Source organism: Pelecanus crispus, chromosome 12, assembly GCF_030463565.1.
Source record: "Pelecanus crispus isolate bPelCri1 chromosome 12, bPelCri1.pri, whole genome shotgun sequence".
Lineage (NCBI taxonomy): Eukaryota > Metazoa > Chordata > Aves > Pelecaniformes > Pelecanidae > Pelecanus > Pelecanus crispus.
In genome coordinates, this window is record NC_134654.1 from 18163480 (window position 1) to 18189232 (window position 25753).

Here is a 25753-nt window from a genome sequence, read left to right on the forward strand (position 1 = left end):
TCAATTGTTCAAACATTTTGTGCAGCCAAGCTCAAAACACACCCTAAACCTCAAACACACAAAAACTTTTAACAGTTCTCTAAGTATAACACCATTAAAAAAAAAAAAAAAAATCTGGAGAGACTTTTAAACACAAACAGACCAACTAACCTACTTGAGGCTGGATTCCCATTTACAAAGCTCTGGTTTCTACATGCAAGCCTTTGGAATTTAATTACTTTGATTACATTACAATTGAGATAATTGATATTTTACAGAGAAGCTGAACAGTAAAACAATTTAATAGCCCATTATGAGGATTTTAACTGACCCGATCTTTTTGTTAGTTTCCCATGTGCCTTGGACATTCTGTATTTTCTCTGCCCAGGCTGAGATTGTCAGGTTGTCAGAGATTTTTAAGTGTCACGTAAGACTGATGACTTGCAAAGCACAGCACATGGTACAGTACAATTCAGCATCAAATGAGCCCACAGTAGGAATCCTGTCAAGCCCAGAGCAGACACTGTAATGCTCATTAATTACTAGATGAATGTTAACTATGTCATAATTAGGTCAGCAGTGTTTTTAAGCAATATTACAGCGAGACTAACTCTGGAGACTAACCTGGTTCAAAATAGTGCGGAGTGTACTCTGCTGCTCTGTGCAGTTCCCAACAGTTTGGAAACTCAGTTTAATCAATGCAAATCTCCTTTTTCTCTATGGAGTTTACAATTAAGTGAAGACCAGACGAGGTTGTTCACAACTGTAACGTGTGGAGCTGGCACAGAGTTTGCAAAAGCAAAGCCGGCTGTCGGAGCAGAGCCATCACGCTTGCTTTGGCAGCGGGAGACACCCAGCACCCAGGGACACTGCAGCCCTCAGGCTCCTCGGCTCCTCCGCGACACATGGGAAACCTGAGCGCAGGCAGAGCGATAGAAATTCATATTAGATCTCTCAGCTTTTCCACGAGTGTTTATAAATTGCAAGACCACAAGTACCTGGCTTGTGGATATCCCAAACTCTTTGGCCTTTTTTGCCACATTCTTAATAGCTGCAAGTTTAGCCCACCTATGACCACTTCCAAACTCTTCACTTCACCAAGTGTGAGAACCTGGGACAGCTGGGAGAAGACACTTATAAATCCTGATAACTTGGCAGACGAGTCCTGTTTGATTTTGGAAAAAAAGATGAAGTCTATTTAGGCGAACAGGACCCAGGTCTCCAGTATTCTTTCACTGTTGCGTGCAAAATAGGTATAAAAAGTTTTCTTGTTGAGTTCCTATTGTTTAATCACTTTGTACTAGCTTAAATCATCTCAAAAGTTACAGGATTGCAGAGAACTAGGTAAGTCCTATAGCATCCACAGAGTTAAGGATAAATAACAGATTTTACTGTTCATCATGACTTTTAAGGTTAAGCTATTATTTCTTTTCTTAAATTCTTTTAGAAGTATTTAAATAGTTATAATATATCTTCTTTTTAATAAACGAGAACTGAGATTTTTATTTTATTTTAATATCTAAGATAAAGCCAAAATGTCAACTGGCATTGAAGAAGACAGAAAATGGTTCATTCTTTCTGAAAATATATTTTTACCTAGTGAAATACTGAAGCTTTATAAACAAACAAGACACTAAATTCCACAGTCATTTGGAAACTGCTTGGCAAGACATTTTAAGGTTCAACAAATTTGGGTAAGACTTGGAAAGAACTGTGAGATGAGACTTTCAAAAGCAACTAGTGATTCTGGGCTTGCAAACTGCAGTAGCTGACAGTCTAATTTTCAGAATTACAAGAGTGAGAAGCATCCCCCTCTGAAGTTATGCTCTTCATGGTGTCAAGAGGGCCATGCAGTACCCCTAAACCTTGATTAAAATTTCGTACTTTATTCCCTTTAAAGCAATTTATGATGACCTCATCTGCTGGATGGCCCAAATCTCAGGCGAGGGAGCAATGTCAGCACCTGAGCCCGTTGAGTCCTTGGCCTTTCTGCTAAGAAGAACATCTAAGAGCAGGAAACTGGAAGATGGTTTTCAGGGTATAAGCCCTTGCAGGGTGTGAACTCTGGCCACTGACTAACACACGGAGAGCAGAGCCATCAGGTAGCAACAGCTTCTTGTCCTGACCACCCTGGGCTTGCGTTGGGATCAGTGACCCAGGGACTCCCTAGTGCAAGTCCCCCAAACTACTCATGTCCTGTAAAGGATACAGAGTCTGTTCAAGTCTATACATCATCTACTCAAGAAAGAGTGGGCACATTCAGCTGCTGAGCTAACAGTGCCCACAGAAATCATGCTGGTAGCATCGTTCTGAGCAAACCGTTTCATTCGCATAAAGCAACCTGAGGACTGCAAATCTATTTTCTCACCCACTAAAGGGCAGAAGTAATGTTTGGATGCTTGACTGTCTTGTGCTGAGGATGCCACTCTCCTAAGCAGCAATTTGAAATACGTGTCTTTCATGCTGGCAATACCTTTCATCATCAAAGAGCTTTATACATTGTACAGTTGGCACATGGAGCAGTAGCGATGATTTCACCCACAGATGAATTATTTCAGCTGTCTGCCTTAAACAAGGCTCAATAGTTTAGGATGATCCAATTGAAACTCTCAGAAAAGTTTCTGAAGGCAAGTTCTTCCAGGGCAGAAAAGGACTTGAGCTACAAGAGGGCACAGGCTGGAGCACAGTGTGTGTTGGTGGGAGCACCAGCCTCTGGAGTAGGGCCAGCTGGAGTCCAACCAGCCCAGGCAGGCAGATGAACGTGGGCCTGTCCGCACAAGTCGAGGCGAACATGTCCAAGGTTATCTACAGAGACTGCTGTATCAACATCGTGTTCCTGAAAACACACTGGAGATGAACAAGTTATTCTTTCTTCTTATCCTTCTCATTGTTCTTTAGACAACATACAGTGCCTTCCCTCTACGCAGTGTTCTGCAAACCTGTGGTATCACTTTCAAGCTCTAGACAGGACAAACACCTATTTACTTAATCAATAAAACAAAAAAAAAAAAGGAAGGGGAGCTGATCTGTAGCATCAATTCAAGAATGGACTTGCTCCTTCTGTCTTTGCTTTGGTGCTGCATATGTATGACTGGGAAGTGGCCAACCAGGCATTAAAATAAACATGGAATGGTTAAAATATCAGCTCCAAAACAGATGTTGAAATCTTACTGCATTTCCCAAAGCTGGTGTTTACTGCCTTGGCAACATAAGAATGCCGTTTTGCTTAAAGCACAATTTTACTAATTCTTCTGCCTTGAATAATGTGAAGGAATTTTAAAATTATTTCCAGACCTTGGTAGCTCCCTGACTTATTAGACGAAAGCACCGGCCTTTTGTCTCTAGGAAACTGGTATGAGTTTGGCTGCTGTCAGGAGGGGAAGGCTTTGGTAGTGTAAGCTCAGCCTTTTAATGGATCGTAGTCAGGAAACAACCACACACCGTTTTACTTGATAGCACAAAACTGGCTCTCCTCCCTTAAAAGATGTTGAACAAATTACTCCTCTTTAATCCAGACAAGGTAGATTAGAGCTCAGAGACTTGACTAGGTCCAGCTGTATCCACCTGTTTGCGAGCAACCGTGCTGCCTCAGAATGCATTTTTCACCTTTTCTACAGGAAATTTAACATAACCCATCCAAAACTCTTCACTGTGGTCCTGCATGATCTTTACAGGATGTTACACTCACAGGAAAGGTACTGGATAAATCCCCAAAGCTTTTATTTTCTATCTTTTCTTTTGTGCTCGTTCACAACAAGTTTAACATGGTAGTCTTCCCCGGAGATTCTAACTATGCAGCAATTACAGCAGTAAAGAAAGATTTTGAAGTCTCGACAAATCCTTGTTGCCCACTGCAGATTCAATGTAATATTAAACACCCAAAGGATTATTTGGGGGAGTTGGTACAAATATTCAGAGTGGTTTGGAGAGTCACATCCGTAACACAGCTGTAGTGTCCTGATATATAAGGTTTGTTTTATTAAGCTGGCAGTGGCATTTTCTGTTTGTGAAGGAGAGTTGGAAGGTGCAAAAATTATTGCCTTTCCTTCAGCTTGTTTTGGTGATGGAAAACGACTCTTAAGGTAAATCAATTTGCCTCCAATTATAAGCGTTCAAGACACTGCCCTGATACAATCACTCCTGAGGAAAAATGTTACCTACCATTTAGGTCTTCCCATTGTCTTTGGAAGTAGAAAAAGAGATTAGCTCTACAAAATTTACATCTGAATTTGTGATTACGAAGCCTTCTCAAACACAAAGACATTTGGGAATTACCTAGTCACAAACCTTAACCAAACTGATGCAATTCCCCTCTATTTTACCACTGTGGCATTTCCTATGTTAGCACCACAGCAAGACAACAACCGGCACTTCTGCTTCCACTGGAAAACAAAAGCAGATGCTACTGCTTGTGTTGGATGCCGCCTGAGCAGCTAAGCAGCCTTGAGAAGGAAAAAAGGAAAAGTATCGCTTCTAAAGATTTGCACAAGGTCTCTGGGCTGCAAACAATGGTCCCGGCTGTCAGTGCGGGCATGCACAGCCCCAAGCACGGCCCTAATTGTGCGCCTTCAAGGTTACACAGTCATGTAAACGAAGGGCAAGGAGGAAAACACTGGAAAACTCAAAAGCTTCATGGTCATGGGTTTCAATAGCTGTTTCTTTTGAAGGATGGCACAAAAGGCTTGTGGAACAGGAGCGTCTCCGGGCTGCGATAGACTTCTCTGCTGTAGCACATAAAGGGAAGGGGATGTTGGCCGTGTGTACGGCTTGTCTGCAAAACAAAAGGATGATCCTCAGTGTCCAGCACGAATGGGAAATGAAGTTGGCAGTGGGCTTTTTCACCTCGAGGGAGTGTTCCTGGCCACTGCCTTTAACAGGAGAAAACCAGATGCCTGCCACGTGGAGAAAAGCCGTATGCATATGGATACACACCGGCATGCACGCTTTTTGTATGACACACAACAGGTTATTACAGCCGAAAGCCTCAGAGGGAAACACCTTTCATTATACAGGCAAGGCTGAGAAAAACACCATCACCGTACATAATTCGCCCTAGCTAACCCCGGCAACAGGTACCATAAAAAAAGCGAGCCTGTTGGGTAAGATGAAAATACAGCCTCTGCACAGACCATTCGTTATGTGCAAATATGTTTAGGAAGTATCTGCCAAAGGACCAGACTCAGCGGAGGACTGCAAATCTGCAGAGCCACACAGGGCCTCCTACACAGCCCAAGGGTGGGACTTCCTCCTGCAGGCACCAGTGCTTCTCCTGCGGGTGTTGTGTCACACACCTGGGGCACGGGGGTCGCTGCACAGCCCCATCTCCTCCAGGTGCCCCCAACACCCATGCATGGGGCGCAGAACCGGGTAGGGTCACACTGCCTGTGAATTTGTTGGGTTGGTCCTCCAGCTACCCCAGCGGTGGAACTGCCATTTCTTTTCTCTCTTGTGAAGATGGAAAGGGGGTAAAAAATAGCCCACTGGCTTTTGTCCTAAATTCCGACCAGCTGCTTACTAGTATTGTCCCTCTGACTTGGTTTTTACAGTTTTTACCCCCACAAAGCACACTCCTGGGCCCCCAGCTTCCAATTCTCATATGTCCATGGCATGAATATCTCTGTTTCCTCTGGAACAGACCACAAATTTTGCTGTCTTTCATCTGAGAAGTGAAACCCCGAAAAACTGAGTTTACTAGGGGGAGTTTATAGCCGGAGTCTCCTCAGGTCCTGCAGCAGGACGGTGGAGCTGCTCCTGCAAGCGGCTGGCTCCCAGACCTGCTCACACATCAAGTGGCTTTGAAAGCTCAAAGTGGTTAACTGGAAGGGACACAAAGATCTCCAAGCTTATTTTGCATGCAATTAAGCTGTTGCTTTGCTCTCCCTCCTCCAGGCAGACAAGTGCTACACCAGGGAAGGTATGAGAGACTCCAGGCATTGACAGGTTGGGCGCAGCCCCCCCTCTCCCCTATTCTCTTTTTTTTGTTACTGAAACCATCCATCTGCCAAATGTCACTAGCTGATAAGAACTGCCCGTTTTTAAATCCCCATTTGTAAATAGATGTTGGCTGACATAATTAATGTCTACCATACAACACAATTTGAATTACAAAGTAAAGGCAATTTAAAAATCAGCCTCCACATGATTACAATTGATACTCAGTCTATAAATTCCATAGCCCCAGGAATTATTTAAATTTCGGAAAATGAATGAAAATCAGTACAAGATGTCTTTCAGGAAAGCGAGACCAGAAGTGGAGCATCTGAGATAAACTAAATAGTCTCTTGAGATAAACATTCTTTGGTGCAGTAATACCTATGGCTCCAGGCCACCACGGGTCTGTAATGTCTGCTACACTGTCAGGGCTGTTATCTGCTATGCCACTGCCACCTACGCAGAATAAATCCCCTTAACTGATAAGCACATTATGTTGAAGACCCCTGCTTGTCACTGCCACCTAACTGGGTGGTTTATATGAACACCACAGCACTGAATTGCTCTGCTCTGAGACAGTGATACCACTTGCTGGCTGGGATCGAACCTTCAGTGCATAAGCTCAGGAAGGTCAGTGGAAGAATGGCAAAATGTGTAAGGCAAAATATGGGCTATGGCACTTGGAAACATTTACCCCAGATTCAGTTCTTCTGCTAACTGGCAATAACAAGTTTAAATGGACAGCAAACAGTTCTAACAAGCAAGCTGCAGCATTAGTCTGGGGAGAAAGACCAGCGACACAGAGTAATTTAAAGCACGTATATGTTGTGCCTCTCGCATGCCAAAATAAATAGCTCTGTTACTTCCCAAAGGTGTCTGTACGCAGGCTCATCAGCAGCGTGGCATAGCCAGGAGCTCTCCTGCATGTGGATCCTGCACAGGAGGAGCATCCAGCACAGAACAGGACACTCTGCCAAGCTTTGCCTCTTTTTTTCTGTCTTTATGTTATCACTTAAGGGTTTAAGTGAATTTCTTTATTTTTCCTGCTAGTCCTTCCTTTGTAAAATCAGGAAAAATAATTTGAGGACACCTATAGATTTTCTGGAGAAACAAATCTCTCTGGAAATAAATAGTACCACAAAGGAGCAAGGAAAGCTGCTTTCAAGGAAGCAAATGTGTTACTGCAAATCACAGGCTGGCAGTTAAGTTCTGCATAAATACACTAGATATGGGGTAGTGATATCCATGTGATAAATTACATTTATCACACACCTTTGACCATCTCACCTGCACTCAGCTCCCCCAGCAAGGAAATGTTAACATTCCTGATCTTTCATCAGTTTCAAACAGCTGCCATTAAAAAAAACCACAAAACCCCCCAAACCCACAACAAAGAATTCCACATCTTCCCAGAGATAACCTTATCTTTTGCTTTTAAAATGTGAGGTTTTCCCTAAATAACATTGGCACAAAATCTAGGGTTGGGGGCAAGATGTTCAGTCGGGCTTAAGAGCATATAATTAAAGTTACCTATCAGGGGCAGAAATGGAAGTAAGCACCACTGGGAATCACCGTAAAATCTGCAGAAGATGTGCAGTGTAAGAAATACCAGCAAGTGCTTGCATCACTGGAAATAAAAGGGTCCCAGATTCTTATCTGCAAATATGCGATATTTGTTTCTTGTGCACCAAACCATCAAGGTATTAATCTTTTAAATAAGAAAGTTATAAACAAAATGAGGACAAATTAAAACAAGGCTGCTCCAATCTGAGACACTTTGTTATTATCTCTGGAATCGGAAACTAGGAATCATCTGCAACTCTCTCAAACCACCAAGAGCATCTCGCAGCACTAGCTATGAACCACGCCAGTGATGTTATTAACTCCTGACGTTACAGAAAAGTGCAGACACGGCTGTCCTAGGGTACCACACAGTACACTGCAACACTTGGTTACCCCCTCAAATGGTAATGAAAGGTCGACACTTAAATAGTTTTCCCTACAACCAGCAACATGTACAACAATGTGGCTGCTGTGAGAAGATTACAAGGAGAGAAAATTCACAGGAAAATGTAAACTCAAAAAAACACCAGTTAAGCAGTGAGAACCTTCCTTCTCATTAGTTTTCTAACTCCCTTCCTTCACATTCCTCTTTGTTATTGAGTGGAATGATCTTTTTTTTTTTTTTTTAAAACGAGGTGCAAATGCATTTTCACACCTCTACCTAAAACTAGGTTAAGTCTCCGAGCTAATTACACATTATTAATGAGTTCAACAACAGTGGGTAGGCTGGTGTCCTGGTTTCGGCTGGGATAGAGTTAATTTTCTTCCTAGTAGCTGGCACAGTGCTGTGTTTCGGATTTAGTAGGAGAAGAATGTTGATAACACACTGATGTTTTTAGTTGTTGCTAAGTACTGCTTATGCTAGTCAAGGACTTTGCAGCTTCCCATGCTCAGCCAGGTGCACAAGAAACTGGAAGGGGGCACAGCCAGAATAGTTGATCCAAACTGCCCAAAGGGCTATTCCATACCATATGACGTCATGCTCAGTATAGAAACTGGGGGGGGGTTGGCTGGGGAGCAGCGATTGCTGCTCGGGAACTGTCTGGGTATCGGTCGGCAGGTGGTGAGCAATTGCATTGTGCATCACTTGCTTTCTATGTTATTATTACTATTATTATTGTATTGTTATTATTATCATTACTATTTTACTTTATTTCAATTATTAAACTGTTCTTATCTCAACCCAGGAGTGTTTCTCACTCTTACTCCTCCAATTCTCTGCCCCATCCCACCGGGGTAGGGGGAGTGAGCGAGCGGCTGCGTGGTGCTTGGTTGCTGGCTGGGGCTAAACCACGACAGCTGGTTAGAGAAGGGATGCAGGTCTGCACGTCATATATGTACACACGCGGATGCACGCTTATATTCCATGCAGGTCTGATGCTGCCAGATGCTGGACTCCCTTCTCCTTTGCAATAGTAGAATGCTTAACACTGAAAATTGTAGTTTACAATGCAGTCCTTTTCTTCTCAAGTGTTTGGGTTTTTTTTGTAAACATACTGAAATGCTCTAAAATATTACATTCAGGTCACCATTTTCAGGACTCTTCCTAAGTATGCTTCATTACAAAGACCAGTATCAGCTCAATAACATTTCTTTCTCTATTAAACAAGCTGTCTGGCCTCACTGACACTGACTGGGAGGTGACTGTAGGAGGTTTTAGCTACCCACAACAAACATCAGGTTATTCACCAGTGCAGATCACCATGTCCTGGCAAAGTCTGCTCATGTGGTTTTAAGTTATCATCTTCCACTGATGGCATCACTGCCAGAGATTATCTCCTCCACAGCAGAGCTGGCAGAGGGCCTTGTAACCACATCTCAGTTGCAAATGAGAGAGGAAGAGCTTACTTGGGACAAAGATGGTGCTTTCTGCTGCCTGCTCTGCCTGCCTACAGGGACAGCTTAGCTCTTTGTGAAATAGGTCTCAAAAAGCAAGTTGTAGCTTGACAATTTAAAGATAATGAAAATCAATGCCAGTTTACTTTAATGTTCTGGCCTTTAACTGCAGCAGTTTAGCTTCCATTTTAAAACCAGGGGTGAAAATTTGAACCGTGACAGCCTCTACAGCCAGGGCTTTTGGTGAGCCAGAGCTCTTCACTCCAGCTCCTTCAGGCTGGACTTTGCAGATGAAGCATGGGCACATGAGAGTCATCTTCTAGCATCAACTCTGCAAAGAGATGCCAAAACCAACACCAAAATCCCTAAACAATGTAAGATCCACAGTCTAGACAACTGCAGCCAGAATGATACATTCCTTAAAAATATACATTTTGTATTTTTAATTCATTCTCTTCTCTTTAGAAATACACACTTTTAAACAATGTCTGTTATGCACTCCTTACCATGAGATGCTATACATAAACATACATATCATTTATAGGTCTAAATATAAAAAACACTTTCAGAGAAGTAAGTGTTTGTACAGAAGTAGCACACACGATTGGAAAAAAAAGCCACAAACCCCTTCATCCTAGCTCTGGATTAGATCTGTATCAGAACATGCGTACACAAAGCCAATTCAGACTGATTTTTATAGGAAGTGTGGAGCATAAATGAAGAACGGCGTACTGTGGATTTTGCACAGATTCTGATAATTTCTGGTTAAAAGCCTTGTTATTGAAAGTATTATTCAAGTGTTAAATATGCCACACTTTGGGATGAGTGTGCGCTAAAAAAATTCTTAACAGACCTGTTAATTGAACTTCATGAGTTTCTTCAGAATATAACTATGTGGAGCCACTTTGATTCTTAAGTTTCTAGCTGGCAGGAAAAACAAGCCCTAATTGTGTCAGAGTTGAGCTGCTGAAGAGATCAGTGTTTTATGAAGGATGTAAAAATGGTTCACAGTTACTAAAATAGAAATCTTCGTTTACTTTTCAAGGAGGGAAGGAAGGAACATTTATAGCTTGGAGTTTAGAAGTGGGCAATTAAGAAATACACCAATAAATTAATGTTCCTAGGATATTTTCTGGCTTGTGGGAAGACAGTAATAAACATATCTGGGAATTTTCCAGCTGAAAGCTTGTAAGTTGGATCTTACTGGGTATGGTTTTAATCCTGAAATTACATAACGTTTTCTTCCATGTGAACTCCAAAGACACTATTCTCCTCCTAGATTTTTTTTTAAGATGGCCTAAACACATATTCAATAGGATGCAGTCTTTTATCAGCTCATGTTTGCCCCTGAAAAGCCCCCATAAGGAGAATGATACAATCACGTCTACTTCTTCAGTGCTTATGGTACCACACTGTAACAGACTTTGGCATCACAAACAGCTGAATATATCTGATTTCAAAGCAGTATCAGGTCAACAAGCATAAAGAATGAGGTTTACTACCTTTTGAGTGGGTCTTTTTAGCTACCCCCAAAGGCAATGCTGACAACCGCTCACGCAGATGCAAGGGTTTTATACTCACCAGCATCAAGACTACCAGTAGCCGCAGTCCAGCCCATGACAGGGGGAATGGCACCGACGACAGCTCCCACCCACGTGTTGGCAATGCTCATTCTCTTCATGGGTGTGTAACAACACGTATACAAGAAAATGTTGAAGGCTCCCAGGGCCCCCGTGAGAGGGTTTACTCCCAGTGTCAGCAGGGCGATTCCCGGGACTCCGCAGGAGGCAGCAAAACAGACGGCGAGCAGGGGGCTGCAGGCAGAGAGCAGGAGACACACACTGAGCAAAAGACTCTGTCTTAAAGAATGACTGCTGCCCCTCTCCTTTTGCTTCCTCCCAAAAATTAAGACTAGATTTTTGTTATGGTTTTACCTGCCCAGCCCAAATTTTCCCATTTGACTCTCTATCGTAAGGGAAGTGTTTCTAAAAAGTTAAGACAATCTTGCCGCAGATTTGCAGTGATAGGTGATTCTTATTCTTGTGATCACTGTGTTCACTAAATAAATTCAACCTGTGCAGGTCAGTAGCCCTTACAGAGAACTGGTGCTTCCAGCAGATCTTTCTCTTCCGTTTTAATCTTAGTAAATTTTGACCTCTGGAAAAAGCACTCAGGGTTTAGAGGGAATGAGAAAGGTTGTGGCTTGTCAGATTTTTAACTGATTGCAATTATCCAAGGGATCCTTTGACTGAAATGCAACAGGGTTAGACAGAAAATTAGGAAGCATTTACCAGGAAGAAGAGTACATTCAATCATCTTGAAATTATGTCAACAGGAATAAAGTATTTTTTGGCTTTACCGAAAAAAGGCTGAATTTTCTACATTCCCATTTAGCTTAGGCACTGTGCTAAGCAGGGGTAGCGCACCAAAGCAACTTCTGGCAAGAGAATCAAAATTAAAACTTATTATCTTCTAAGTGTGACTGGAATTAACTGAAGATATTTTAGGTTTGGCCAAAAGCAGCAAACAACAAAGATGCAAATTATTTCTGTTGATTTCCAATGCGCATCAGCTAAGAGCTCAGGGAAGGTTGGAAATTCCTGTTAAAATCCATAAGAAAGTGGCTGAAGCTATGTAAACTTCTGCTAGGAAGTTCCACAATAAACATCCAAATATGATGAACTACCTTCAAGACCACACTTCACATGCAGCACTGTGATGCAACCCTAAGGAAGCTTTATTTGTGTTCCCTTGCACCAGATCAGCATTTGCTGCTGGTGGAGATCTCCTTACATATGCTTGTTCGAAGGTGTTTGGTATGATGGAAACAGAGATCTAAATGCCACTAAGAAATAATATGGTGTGGGAGACCTCTGGAAGGGAGGAAAATGCCATTAACTGAATTGCATTTAATAACCCATGTGGCTAAATACACACTTCTAGTCATTCATATAAGAGCAGAAAATACGTGTGCTTGCAACAAATGTCTCTGCATGAAGTTTAGCTTTACACGCTTTGTGTAATTGAAAACTATGCAGCCTTTGTATTCTATGATCACTCTGCCCTCTGGCCAAATCCTTAACCCTAAAATACGTGTTGCAAGCTATGCTCCAACCCTCATAAGAAAAAATTGCTGGTGGGGATGAATTTTATGGGAGTTCTATCAGCAAAAAATCCTAGCATTCAAATTTTGATTTTTAAGACCTTTGTGGACCAATATGGTATGGAGATCCTAAATAACTGGAAATAAAATGAGGAAATCTCACACTAAAGATCTGCCTTCAATTTAAATTAAATTGACTAAGTCATTTTATCCAGCTTTTGAAAACTGAGTGTGCACAGAGCACATTTACGCTCCAGCATTACCAGTCTTGGTGTTACTAATATATAAGGAATAGAGGCAGGGAACATCATTGCCATCCATTGACAATGAGATGTATAAAATTTGAGACTGTTTTCAGGAGCCATACTGTGAAAGGAGCCATACGGTGCTGTGCCCTCTGGTTTTGCAGCTAGCGGTGCTCTTTTGCAGAAAGGCAGCAAAACACAATCTGTACTGTAAACTGTCTCAACGCCAACTACAAATGCCGTGTTTCCTAGACATTGTCCCTCCGTAGCGAAAGCCTGACTAGGTTTGGTTAAACAAATGTATCTTGACTGATTCCTGAATAAAATACAGTCAGATGGTAAACACCAGATTTATAAAATACAAACTCTCGAGGTGACAAAAGACCAGCATGACCCTATGAGGCTGGGCTACGCTACCAACATTTGCTCCCACAGGGCTCACAGACATAAATGAGGACACAGTTTGACCTAATGCAATGAGCGCTCTTCTCACTAATCAAGAGTGAACACTCATCTACGTGCCTCCAATTCAAGTGAATGCTACACACCATAAGCTGGTTACTGAGCGGCAGACACCAGCCCTTCGTGCCTGTTAGGGGAAGGGCAGGCGAAAGCTGGGAGCGCAAAGCCCTCCTCCATGGTTGAACTCAGCATTGCATCTCTCCCACGTTGCTTCCCCGCAGCAGCGATAACCCTGCAGTGCCAGCCCTGATACCAGCTGCGCGCTGCCTTCACGTCCAACTGACAGATCGGAAAAGTACCTTTAAAAGATGAGGCTTTATCAAAAGGGAAGGGTAAAGTTATATGCTCCAAAAAAGTTGTTCTGTTCCTGGTGGATGAAACCAGAGTTTTGTTTCTCAGTTTCTTTCTTTTTGCCTCTTTAAAAGGAAGTTCCTGGAGGCAGTTTGATTAGTGTCTGTAATGGTCCTAATTCTCAGGGGAAGGCATCAACTCAGTGATGGCTGTTCTTCATAAGCAGTTGAACTACATTACTTTTACACATCCTGAAAGTATCACAATTTCTGCTTCTCTCCAGTGTTTCCTTAACAATCAAGGAACTGTAAAATTCTTCTAGACAAGTAGCTGTCCAACTTACAAATGCCTGCCGCTAAAATTCCAACTGAGATCAGAAACTCAAACAGTGATGATTTTATGACTCATCTTTGTTATTGCTGCCCTTCAAAACACTATTTGGTGTTACAAAGAGACTGCAATAAGAAATTAGGACCTTGCTTTCTTGGTGAGACATGAGGTGGAGGAGAATTCAACGCATTCTCACGTAAATATACCATGTTTATAAGGTCTAGGAGAAGTATAAGCAACTCCTTACTGGGAAAGAGAGTATTTGAGGAAAAGGTAGAGACAGTTCAGTCACTGATGCAGTTTTTTTTCTGCTTCAGTGACTCTCAGGGTTTTAAATCGGTTTAAATCATGGCAGTTTAAGGGGTATCCTGATTTCTACTAGTTTATGGTCTTCTAGGGACCATTATGCATCTCCATGCTCACATTAGGTCTGTCAAAACTCAGGCATGTGGTGTGAGGCTCATTGATTTGATGCACGCTCCTTTGCCGGGCTGCCTGTATCTCACTGAGGCAGCACAGATCAGGATCCCATTCTGGAGCACGAGAAAGGCTGGGATGCCGAGCTGTCACTGGATTTGCCCCATCACCTAATGTCCATGCAGTTCCTTCTACTACAGCCTCGTGCCATCATGCAGTACAGCGTGCATCACAGGAGCATCAGTCTTGGGTAACCCAACGTTGGGGAATTCTCACATGGTGGTCAAAAGTGGCTGCGGGGTCTCTGCTGGTTTCCTTCATCCTTAAACCACCCCATGCAGGAAGTGCAGGCTGATGACAGACGCTGGTACATAAGCCTCATTTCACTTGGGCGTTCACTTATGCTAAGGGAATTGGTCCCATGGGAAAAAAAAGGCAATCTTCCACAGGAAAACTGGCCAAGAAGCTAGCTCAGAAAGCAAACATATGGAGTAAGAAACTAGGTTTTATGATGGATTCTTGGGAGGAGTTGGTTGCAGTTATGTGGCTGATTAAAATCAGACTCTGGAAAAATACTGGAAGTGCCAAATGAGTTCTCTTCAAATTTCAACTCTAAAATACCCAGTGTGTCACCACATAGGACACCTCCTAAAGGAAAACCAAAGACTCATAGTTCTGCCTTGTCCCTCTTCTCTGCTTTCTTGAGACTGCACATGCCAAAGTCTGCCTAATAATACTACTAAAAGACGTTCACCTTCAACTAAAAGCTTTTGAGAGAGCTTCAGCTTGAATAGTGAATAATCAAACCTTTCCTGATCCAAAGAAAATGTGCTGATACTTCTCCCAGAGTTCACCCAAGATGGACCCTCCCCAGTCACACTCCACTGAGAGCAATCAAGAGGAGGAGGAGGAGGAGAAGGAGGAGGAAAAGAGACCCAGGTTTCTCCTCATTCAGCTCAAGCTTTTGCTGACACAGAGGCGTCTGGAGAGGTGCTATCAGTCAGGCTGGGGAGGATTGCTGAAGGACAGCCCAGAGCTGCTGTGGAGGAACAGGGAGCAGGCAGGAGGAATCCCATGTGGTGATATTCAGGCATCCCTTGCACACACAACTGCAAGGCACCCGCATGGACCCTCACTCACCATATCGTTCACAGCAGCTTTAGACAACGCAGCAGCCTATTTTAATTCATGTGCAATAGCATAATCTCCGAATCTAGTTGCCACTTACAGATGAACTGGTTATACGTATATGATGATCTTACATACATGTGCATGAAATATATTTATTTAATAGGCTCCAGAGTCATGGATAATAGTACTTATTGACTCACAGCATTACTTGGAAAAGTTGGGAGGGGAAAACAAATTAAAGCATTTGCCCATCTATAAAATTAATGTACTGTTTTACCTATTTCACAGCAGCATTAGCAAGCTTAATGTCTACAAAGATCAATAGCATCACTACTGCACATGCTTTTCTATGCTGTCTTTGGCAAAACATTTTGTGAAGATGACTGTCAAAGTACAGTTCAAACTACAATTTAAAAAACAGTATTAATAAAGGGAAAAAGTTTAAAGAAGATTTTGTTTGAAAAAAACAATCAAGAAGGTAGACAAAATTCCCTCTTACAACCTATTAATATATAGAAATATGGAAAATTCCTGTATCACCATGTAATGCTTCGACATATCTCTGTGAATATATTGACACATATACAGACACAAAACCTATACGAATCCTGAATAGGTGCATTCACGCAATCAGCAGTTGTATGCAATTCATGTTAGATGTTATGTAAATATGTAAGAAACTTAATTTGTGACCTTGTGTTAATGGGAAATTGGGCATGCAAACCATATTTACATAAAAGCATAAGCCTAAATGTGTCCATTTAAGACTGCCTGCATATTTTTCAGGTGAAGCTTAAGTGTTTATATTTGAAAATTAGATTCAAAGCCTAATACAAAAGGTAATAAACCAAATTCTGTCTTCTCCCTGACTGTCAAAAACCTTTTATAGAAACATCACCCACTTCTAAAAGGGCAAACAAAAAAATCCAAACCAAACCAACAGTGCTCTTTTGTTTTGCTGCAGCATGCACAGAATACCTTAATGTATTGAAACATTTAAATTCCTGGTTGATTATTTTGTATTACATCTTACTACTATTGACAACTGTCCCTTGAGCCACAAGGCCAGGGACCTGTTCTGCCAAACACAGGGTGATGATCTAAAATAAGTAGGACAGGGATGATGAAGAATAAAGTGCCGGGGGCAATCGCTGTGCCAAAGGGCAGGCAGCCGCGCAGAGGCAGGGCACAGCACTGCTGCTCTGCTCCTGAGCACCTCCAGCCAGGCTGCACCTCCCTAAAACACGTCCTCCACATCCAGGCATGGGCTGGGGGGGCGACGGGACAGTGAAGGAAGGTGAGAAGAAAAGGAACTTATTTAGAGTCATTTCCTCATCCAAACAAAGCCAAGATACGCATCCTCGCTTTCCTCTGCATGGGATTTTAATAATGGCAAATATTCTGCACAGACTATATCCTTTAATTGCACTTTTACTTATTGTTTGGTGAGGCAAAACATAGTTTTGGTTCTATCTGGCAAGTTTTCTGTTTTGTTCAAGACACAGGTTCAGCAAGATCACCACGCTTCCTCCCCTTGCTTGTTTGCTGCTGCTGCATGCAGAAATGGTCCTAGATTATCTGTGACTTCAGCATCTTCCATGGTGGCAGGTAAATGGTGCTGAGACAACAAAGGTGAGATCGACGGCTCAGATTAATCTCAATATTGCTACTCTGGGTGCAAATTCCATCTGCATATAGCGTCAAAGCAATTTGTCATAATAAGAGGAGGAACAGCCTGAACCAGCCTCATGCACGGACAGGCTGAAAATAGCGAGAGCCCAGAAGAAGGTATTTAGCAGAAAAGAATACAAGTGTGACTCTCATCTCTGCAATTTCATTTCGCCATCACGGGCTGAGATATGAGTCCAGTGCATGAACACTGTTCCAAAGCCATAATTAAAATCAGATTTCGGGAGTAAGCATCATACATTGCTTATTATTTCTGGAATCTGTAGGTACTAAAAATGTCCCCAGACTACTCGCCAGTACAAGGCTCCTGGAGAAAGCCCCCTCCTCTTCCTAATTTTTTCCAGGTCAGCAATAAGTTATTAAGGCTTCTGAAGCTACTTACAAACTAAGAAAACACATCAGCCTGAAGTTTTTACATTTTTCCAACATCAATGAGAGGTTACACAAACTGAAGTGCAAGTTGTGTCCCTCTGATTGTTTCTATGGACATAAAAGCCTGTGGTCATTTCAAGAGGGGAGGATGTCCATGGAGATCCCCAGCACAAATGCACCTAACCCCATACAGAAAACCATTATTCTCCCTAGCTGCTGATTTACAGTTTTGCTCATCTCCTGGCATCTTCTCGATTCTTGCAGCCAGGCAACATGAAGAATTGCCAAAAGCCAGTCCAAGGGTAGGAGCTGAGCCTGTGATCACCATGGCTGTCATATGGTACTGAGCTATGACTTGGTCACCTCCCTCAGCTAGAGTATGAGCCAAGGGATTTTTTTTTAATTTTTATTTATTTTTTTGAAGATCAGCACCCAAGAACTGCTGAACCCTCCTTGGCAGCTTTTAGAGATCCACCACGAAAATTAAGGAAGGCCATCAACCCCAGCAGTTCCACCAGGCACTCCCACCCTACTTGGTAGAGACGCGAGGAGCTGAGGACGTTATGTTCTGCAACAACATATGACTATATAGAAGCCTTCCTGCTCCTATGACTTAGGTAATGGAGAAGGCGGCCCATCTCCTTCAAGCGCACATCTGGATTGCATTTGTGTAATTTCCAGCTCTGCTTCCCCAGATGGACAGATGCCTGAAACAAGCAGTGGGGTCGTCTGCTGGCGCAAGTGCTATAGAGTCAGCTGACTCTGAAAAATGAGCCAGAAGGCTATAAAAGGCACATTTTGCCCTGAATAGCAACGGTAGCTTCCCTGAAATTATGTTTGATGGGAGGTTAAAAAAACCACTCATACAGCTTCTAAGCTCAAAGTAAGGCACAGAGCATTCAAAACCAATCAGTAATCATGGCAGACAACTGAATAATGGCAATCTACCAACAGTGAAATTAAATTTTAACTTTCCACACAAATCCTTTCAGGCTGCATATTTATATATTTAGTAATAAAAACCATATTCATGACCATTGTCAGCTGTAAAAGTTCTATAGTAATAACACCACCACTAATGGAAACTGAAACTGAAACAACATTGCCTGGATCAGTAGCTTCATCACTGATGACTTTTCTAAAAGGATTCTAGGTTTTTTTGCAAAAGACATTAGACTAAACTCCAGGAGAGTCCTACAGGCAGACTGGGGATGTACCTGATAGAAAAAATATCCACACTCAAGATCTGAGATTTTAAACTGAAGTGGTTACATGATGATGCATTATGACCCCTAATTAGTATAGTTTTGAGGCAGCGTATGTGTTTTTTTTAAGGACTCAAATGATGTCTGACAAAATATTTTTATATTCAACTATAACTTTCAATTACAGATTGGATTAGTCTCAAGGAGAGCTATTTCTTTCCAATTAAAAGGCAAAAATAGCTTTAGTGTTGGCAAAATGGTCATATTGCTAGACCCCTTTATTTCTTTCATGTAGATCTGATTCTGCATCAGTCAGAAGCTTTAGTAAACACAAGCGATCCACACTCTCACTTTTGATGTCATCTTCCACAGGTACATTGTGACTGAACATTACATAAAGCCTAAGAACCTGCTGACTGAGGGTCAATCTTGCGAAGTACCAGAATTATATTAAACTGAACAATAGGTATCAATGAGCTAAAATGGTACTATTTTAAGTGAAAAAAATGTAGAGAAAGATCTTAATACATACTCATTTATTCTCAGTCATGCAAGAAAGTTCATGAGTCATGACAAGGGATGAACGATGATGTGTTTTAAAACTAAAACATGAAACTAAATTACACTTTTAATTGGGAATCCAATTTTTCCCCATCAACTCCAAATATCAGAATACACGCTTGTCTATCATTTACCACTGAAGACTGACAAGACATCCTTTAGGAGGTGCAAACAAATGGGGAGCTTTGTCAAGTCTTTTTTTTTCCTTAATGAATTATTTAACATTGTCTTCACAGGTTAAAAAGTAGTATCTACATTCTGTCACTGTCTGGTATCTCATCTCCAAAAATGTGTTGCTGTGGCAGATCAGGCTCTACACACAGTACAAGCACTGAATTTTGTACCAAATCCCCTTTAACTGGGTATAACACTACCACAATTTTTAAGATTGCCACAACACACTTGTTGCAATTCTGCCTGCTTACGTTTTTGTAACTGGCTTTTTGTGATCTGGTTTCTGGTAGTAACTATGACAAAGATGCTGATAATCTGAGATTGGACAGTACTTTTCCCTAAAGGTAAAAAAAAAAAAAAAAAAAAAAAAAAGTGCGGAAAACAGTGGAAAAGTTCTGGAACACAAAATCTGAGCTGAGGAGGAGCTCTGTGTTAAAAGGAGGTATGAAACTTGTAGGTGCTCCCAAAAAGCCTGGTGAGCTGGGTTAATGGGTAGCATTTAAGGATGCTTAAATTAGCATTCTGTCTCCAGATTAAGAGTTTACAGACCTGAACCTCAAATAAACCTCTTTAAAATGCAAATCTCTGTGAAAGGAATCACCTCTAATACCCTTCCTTTGTCCACAGGGCTCAGCCAGGCCCATCAGCACCAACCTGGATGTGGTTTTGAATGACATCTGGACCATCAGCAGGGAAACAGGGCAGGACTCAATGAGTGATGTCTAAATCTCCCAAGGAATGTCATACAGTGAGAACTTGGCACATACGGAGCTCAGCAATGGATAAACACGTATAGTTGGCTGGGTCCCGTCATGAAGTTGCCTTCTTGAGTTTTGGCACTAAACTGCCAACCCAGCTCTGGCGTTGCTATCTAATATACTTGTTCAGAAGTGTACTCAGTGTAAATAAATACAGACTAGGATAAAATATCCTGTGACCATGTCAATTCATTTCTCTCCCAACAAAAAAACAACCCATGCATGGAGCCCCCAAGGCGCCCTGTCATGGCTGTGTATCGCTACTGTATAAAAAGCATAATTGACACTGTATTTTAACCAAATTGGAGGCAATTAGTTCCCCTCGCTCCTCAAGAATCCGAGCTGCAGATGTTCTTTCTGTCTCCCTTGCCAGAGCAAGGGACTTTAAAACTATCATAAACAAACATGGCTAATTTAAAAGAATCATTTCATCTTGAAAGGGACACATCTCTCTTTTTTATGCTTGCATAAATCAAATTGGCTTGATCGTTTTTGCTGAAAGTTTCCACAAAGATGCAATCCGTATGCTAAGATGAGACAAGAGGGATTTCAACTCAGCCGAAGAAAGAGAACCCGGGAGTCCCACCCTCAGCATGGAGCTTTCTCCTAGATATATCCTGCTCTCATTTTTACCATTCTAACTCCACGCAAATGATGCCAGGATCTGGTCTTCCACTGTTGCCAGGTTCAAGAGTCTGCCCAGAGGACTGAGACCAAAGCAACCACAGGTTTGGGATGAATAGCTCAGCAAACCCTGGGAGAGACTTGCAGCTTACGAATACCACGTTCAGACAGAAATAAAACTTTTTATGCTGCCCTTTTCTTATTAAACAGAAGCTCCAATTGGGCCTCATCACTTCACTTGAAGTGAAAAATTAAAAATGAAAAGGACCCATACTTATAAAATGTTTATGTTCTTACTACATTTGCTATACACACCAGAATGCTAATCATAACAACTCTAAGCAACCCTGCAGAGCATTAGCACGCTCCTTATTATATGGCTTTGTTAACTAGGAGTGAAAGGGTGAATAATAATATTCACAGCTTCCCTGCAGTCACGAAAATGTAAATATTTTTTTAAAGTGCTTACAAGACAAACCTACAGTAAATTTGAAAAATGTCCCCCATAATATTTAAAGTAAATCCTCCTCTTTAACCTAACAAACCTAACCTTACAACATGGCAGTTAAGTGATCCATTCATTTTATTTCAAAATCTCAGTTCTCTCTTCATTTAGGAACCAGAGACCAGCTGGCAAACAGGATGGATAATACGGTCTCTCCAGAAACATTTTTCTGTGATTTAATCTAACACATACTTCTGCTGAGCCCTCAGCCAATGTTTGGAAAGCAGTGCGTAAAGAAGTCTCAGGCCAGTTCTCAATCTCATTAAGATGCAGAAAACTGAAGTTCTAGAACCTGTTCTTCAAAAAAAAGGAGAAAAAGTAGTCCAGCCATTCTCGGTATAGGATCACTGACTCGAAATACATTCCCAGGAGCACTAAAAATGAAGGAAGTTATTCACTACAGCCATAGACAGCAAGACAAGAATGAATGGTCTACAGTTGAAGGAGGATCAGGCTCTAGACACCATTAAGCGGAAGAGCAATTGAGCAGATGAGCCTCCCAAATTGCAATTTAAGTCAGATCCCTCCTGCCTATCTGCAGATTCCTCTGCAACATTGCAAGCATGCATTTGATATTCGTATCATTTTAACACTCTATAGCATGCTCTTAAGAAGTTGCTATGTTTCACCTGAGAGGTGAAGAGGATGCGGATGGTTGTATTTTGGGATAACCCTTCATATACCAAAGAGCATGAATAGAACATAATTATTGTCACACAGGGGCAGCAATATGAGTCACTGTGTCTCACACTCTTTTACAGCATGACTTATATTATAATACTCCTTGTGATTCTACATCCCTAGCAAAAAACTAGCAAAAAAAATTAAATAAAACATATCAAAGAGGTTCTCCATATATCTCAACCTCAGGAATGCAGCTTTACTCGTCATAAAGACTGGAGAGCAAGCATCTGTGTTAGCCCAGCTAATTAAAGTGTAAGAAAATCCTCTTTTATATCTGACTTGCAAAATTGATAACATGGAAGTTTTATAACTTGTAGAAGACATGATAAACTCTGTTCTTCACAGAAAGAAATGCACTTCAAACATGACTTACTGTAAACAGATCTCAGGGTATAGCAGTTTCTAATCAGAGGCAGCTCCGTAATGGACTTGTTGAGCAGTGACATTTCCTATAACACCTGGCACATGTTGAATAATGATGCTGTTGTGGTTAGACCAGATAAGGTTCAATACTAAGACAGGGAATGAAGTGTGGGGATTTGACTGCATTAAGCCAAAATTTACAAACATGAACCTGAAATGTTTGACAGACACTGGAAGAAGAGCCACCAGGAGAACACTGCATTAAGTTGGGGAAAGGATCTTGGGCTTCGAGCTTTATTTTTGCTTGTTTGTGCAGTGTAAGAGGGAAAACTCATTTTAACATCACCTTTGAAGAAAATGACTCATCACTAGTCAGTTAAAAAAAAAAAAGTCAATGGTTACAACTACTGTCCAAGAGCCCTGTTCATATCGGACACAAAGATGGAAGGATTAGTGTACAATAGCTTGGCTCCCTCCAGCTCACAGAGCTCTACCCCCTGGCGAGGAGCTGACATGAGAGGATAAGACAACTCCATTAGGAGCCCGTATCACTTCTCCACAGCGTTCCCCATAAGCAGATGGAGCAGCTATTTAGCCAAATGCACCGTGACTCCTGGTTTATACATGAGCATCTGGGATGCTTCCCAACGTGGGGCGATGTACAATGTACTCCGATTTATCAACCGTCCCACATGCAATTAAAGATTCGGACAAATAATTTGGCAGTAGAGGCCCCTCGGCTGAACTGAAAAGCAGCAAGGCGTGAAGGGTCAAGTGTTTCCGCAGGGTTTATATTTACCAAACAGAGCTGCCTGCAAAGGAATGTCTCCGCTGAGCTGTGGCAGAATTAGGTCTGGGCAGGAGGACTGAGCTGAAGGTGCTAGCTGGATAGCTAGCAATTTCTTCAACTGAAACGAATTTGAATGTAATGTTAGAGTTATTAAAACAACCCTCTTTATTGCCCTAAGAAACAAAATATATATGTAGTTAGAGCTATATAATTTCCTGCTAATACACATTTTGATCTGAGGATAATGTGCAGTATCACCATTTTTCTGTGAATTCTACAAAAGGACTCTAATACCTTAGAACCATTTAATCAACATCCTATGTAGGCAGTGAATAGATAATTGAAATATAAGTACTATCATCCATATCCCCTTTGGGAAAGTGACACAGTAAGCATTATATCATTCCATTAGTCCATCCTTTGATGTGGGTTTTATTCTCATTAAACTATGTTTTAGCCTCAAGGTTTCTCCCCCCCACACCTCTCCATGACGTGGGGAAAAAAAATTAAAAATACCCCGCTGTTCAAAAGGCAAGGACTACATTTTTACAAGCAATTGTACATGTCAAAAATATAAAGCTGCCTTTTAAATTTCTTGTTTACCAAATACAGTCAATGACAGCTTCTAGAAAACACAGGGTAGAAAAAAGGAAGCCAGGAGGGTGGTGGTGGGGAAGGAATGCATTTACTTGTTTTCAAATAATAAAGCCTGAATACAAGCAGGATAAAAAATGCTTGAAAAGGCTGCTGTGGTGGTGTCTGCTTTGAATTGTGCCCTGTTTAAACAAGAGGAAAGCCTCCCACTGAAAAAAGAAACATTTTTATCATTCAAAAAGATCTCAGGGCAGTCCTTTTAAAATGAGGTATTTTCTAAACAAAATATTGGAATGTTTCCCTGCAGGGAACGAGCATCTGATCTCTTAAAAATGGTTATTCTTGAAGAACTGTAGATTTATGGAGTTTTTGTTTTATTTGTTTTAACTTAAGTAGAATGAAACCTGTCTGAAATGACCACCCAAGGGAGCAGACCAATCAGCTAAGTAGAGGCTGATCTTTAAACGGGAACCAAAGTTGTACTGAAACCCTTGGGGAGGTTTTAAACTGCTGGCTTAAAACAGGGCTGGCTCAACGCTTCATGCAGGTTGCAGGTTTCAGCATAAGCTGAGGACACAGATTTCCTCTCACTTTACATCTGTGTAGCTCCACTAACATCAGTAGAAACGTTCCTGATTTACATTAGTGTTAGGAAGCAAAGAATCAAGCTAATTACACAGAGTTATCAACAGTGATTACAGTAGGATTTTTTTTTTTTTTTTTAAATGCACACACATTTTTTCAGCATGGGCTGGTTTTGTTACACTTTGTAGTAGTAGCTCTACTACAGGCAACTGAGTGGAAAACTCAGCTTTACATAAACTAGTCTTACATCTCAATGTGGTTTTGAATAAACAGGGGAAGTCTGATGCAATTTTCTATCAGTTCATGAATGTCCAACTTACATATTTGCATGTATAACTACAATTCATGAATACAAGCCGTCAGTGAGAAATATTGCTAGCTTAGGAGCTTTTTTTGGTCTGATTTTTCAAGAGTTTGGCTTATAGTTTAAACTGACCACTCAGAAACGCCAACTAGTAGGAAAAGCGTTACTGTCTCCATTAATTGCAATCATCACCAACCGTGGCCATAAAAAGCGGGAAGCTCATATACAGAACCCAGTTCCTTGTGCATTGCTAAGTGAAGAGGTTAATGGGATTCTAGGAAAAAATATTTACTAAACAACATGAAGATTTATTTCTTTGGAAGGATCCAAGGCATTATCTGTTTTGTGCCAAGTTCGTAGACTTACACTTCTTAAATGCGCAAAGAAAAGCAAGCTTGAGAGTGAAAATATTCCGCGTAAGGAGACTATAATTAAATTCCATAGCATATTATTCCCGTATTGAAGGTTTTTAAGACAAGACTGGATAAAGCCTGGAGCAACCTGGTCTGCCCTCAGAGCTGACCATACTGTGATCAGGAGATTCGACTACCGCCCTCCTGAGGTCCCTTCCAGCCTGAACCATCCTCCGATGCTGCTTGTGCAACACTTCACAGCCCGGGTGACAAGAAACCTGGAGGTCAAGCAAGGCAGAAATCTCAACTCCACTCCCAGGCGGACACTGCAGCCCCTGCTAAGACCAAAGCCAAAGGCTGTAGGACTTGGTACAGAGAATAGTTGCAAATTGCAAAATACTGCAGGAACAGAACTGAAAGGTGTCTACATGGTCGTGAATTAGTTATTTAGAACATGCTGTTTGATGACTTTTTTTTTTAAGATGAAAAACTATTCCTGTACAACTATTAAGTCTTTTATGAGTGCTTAGCACAGCAGATCCAGCAGTACTGTAAGTTCATAAAAACAGCCACTTTTTAACAAGAGTGTATGCAGTTCTCTGTAGAAGGGCAATCAAAGCTGTCACTTTGTACAATATAATAGAGCAGGACACTTGTCATCCTAGAGGCAAAGCTCAGTCAGCTACTGCAGCTAATACTAGAGATTTATTTAAATTAATCTGCAGGAAAATTAAATCCATTACCTTAAAAAGCAAGGGAGTAAATCATATCCAACAGGAAACCAGGAAAAGCTGCTGCCATTTCAATTGAATCTAAGGTTGTGCGAGCACATGAAATTTTTCCTCATCAATGACATAAAAACAATTCATAGCAGCAAAAATAATATCAGCTGTTGTTATAATGA

General features: G+C 41.5%; 1 protein-coding gene across 1 annotated transcript in view; it reads right to left on the reverse strand.

Moving 5' to 3' along the window:
• The window catches only part of COX10 (cytochrome c oxidase assembly factor heme A:farnesyltransferase COX10), a 103934-nt gene that overhangs the window by 2662 nt on the left and 75519 nt on the right, over positions 1 to 25753 (reverse strand). Inside the window, exon 6 of the mRNA XM_075720068.1 lies at positions 10891 to 11123. Within this exon, the coding sequence (XP_075576183.1) occupies positions 10891 to 11123 (233 nt within the window). The remainder of the gene's footprint in view (positions 1 to 10890; positions 11124 to 25753) is intronic.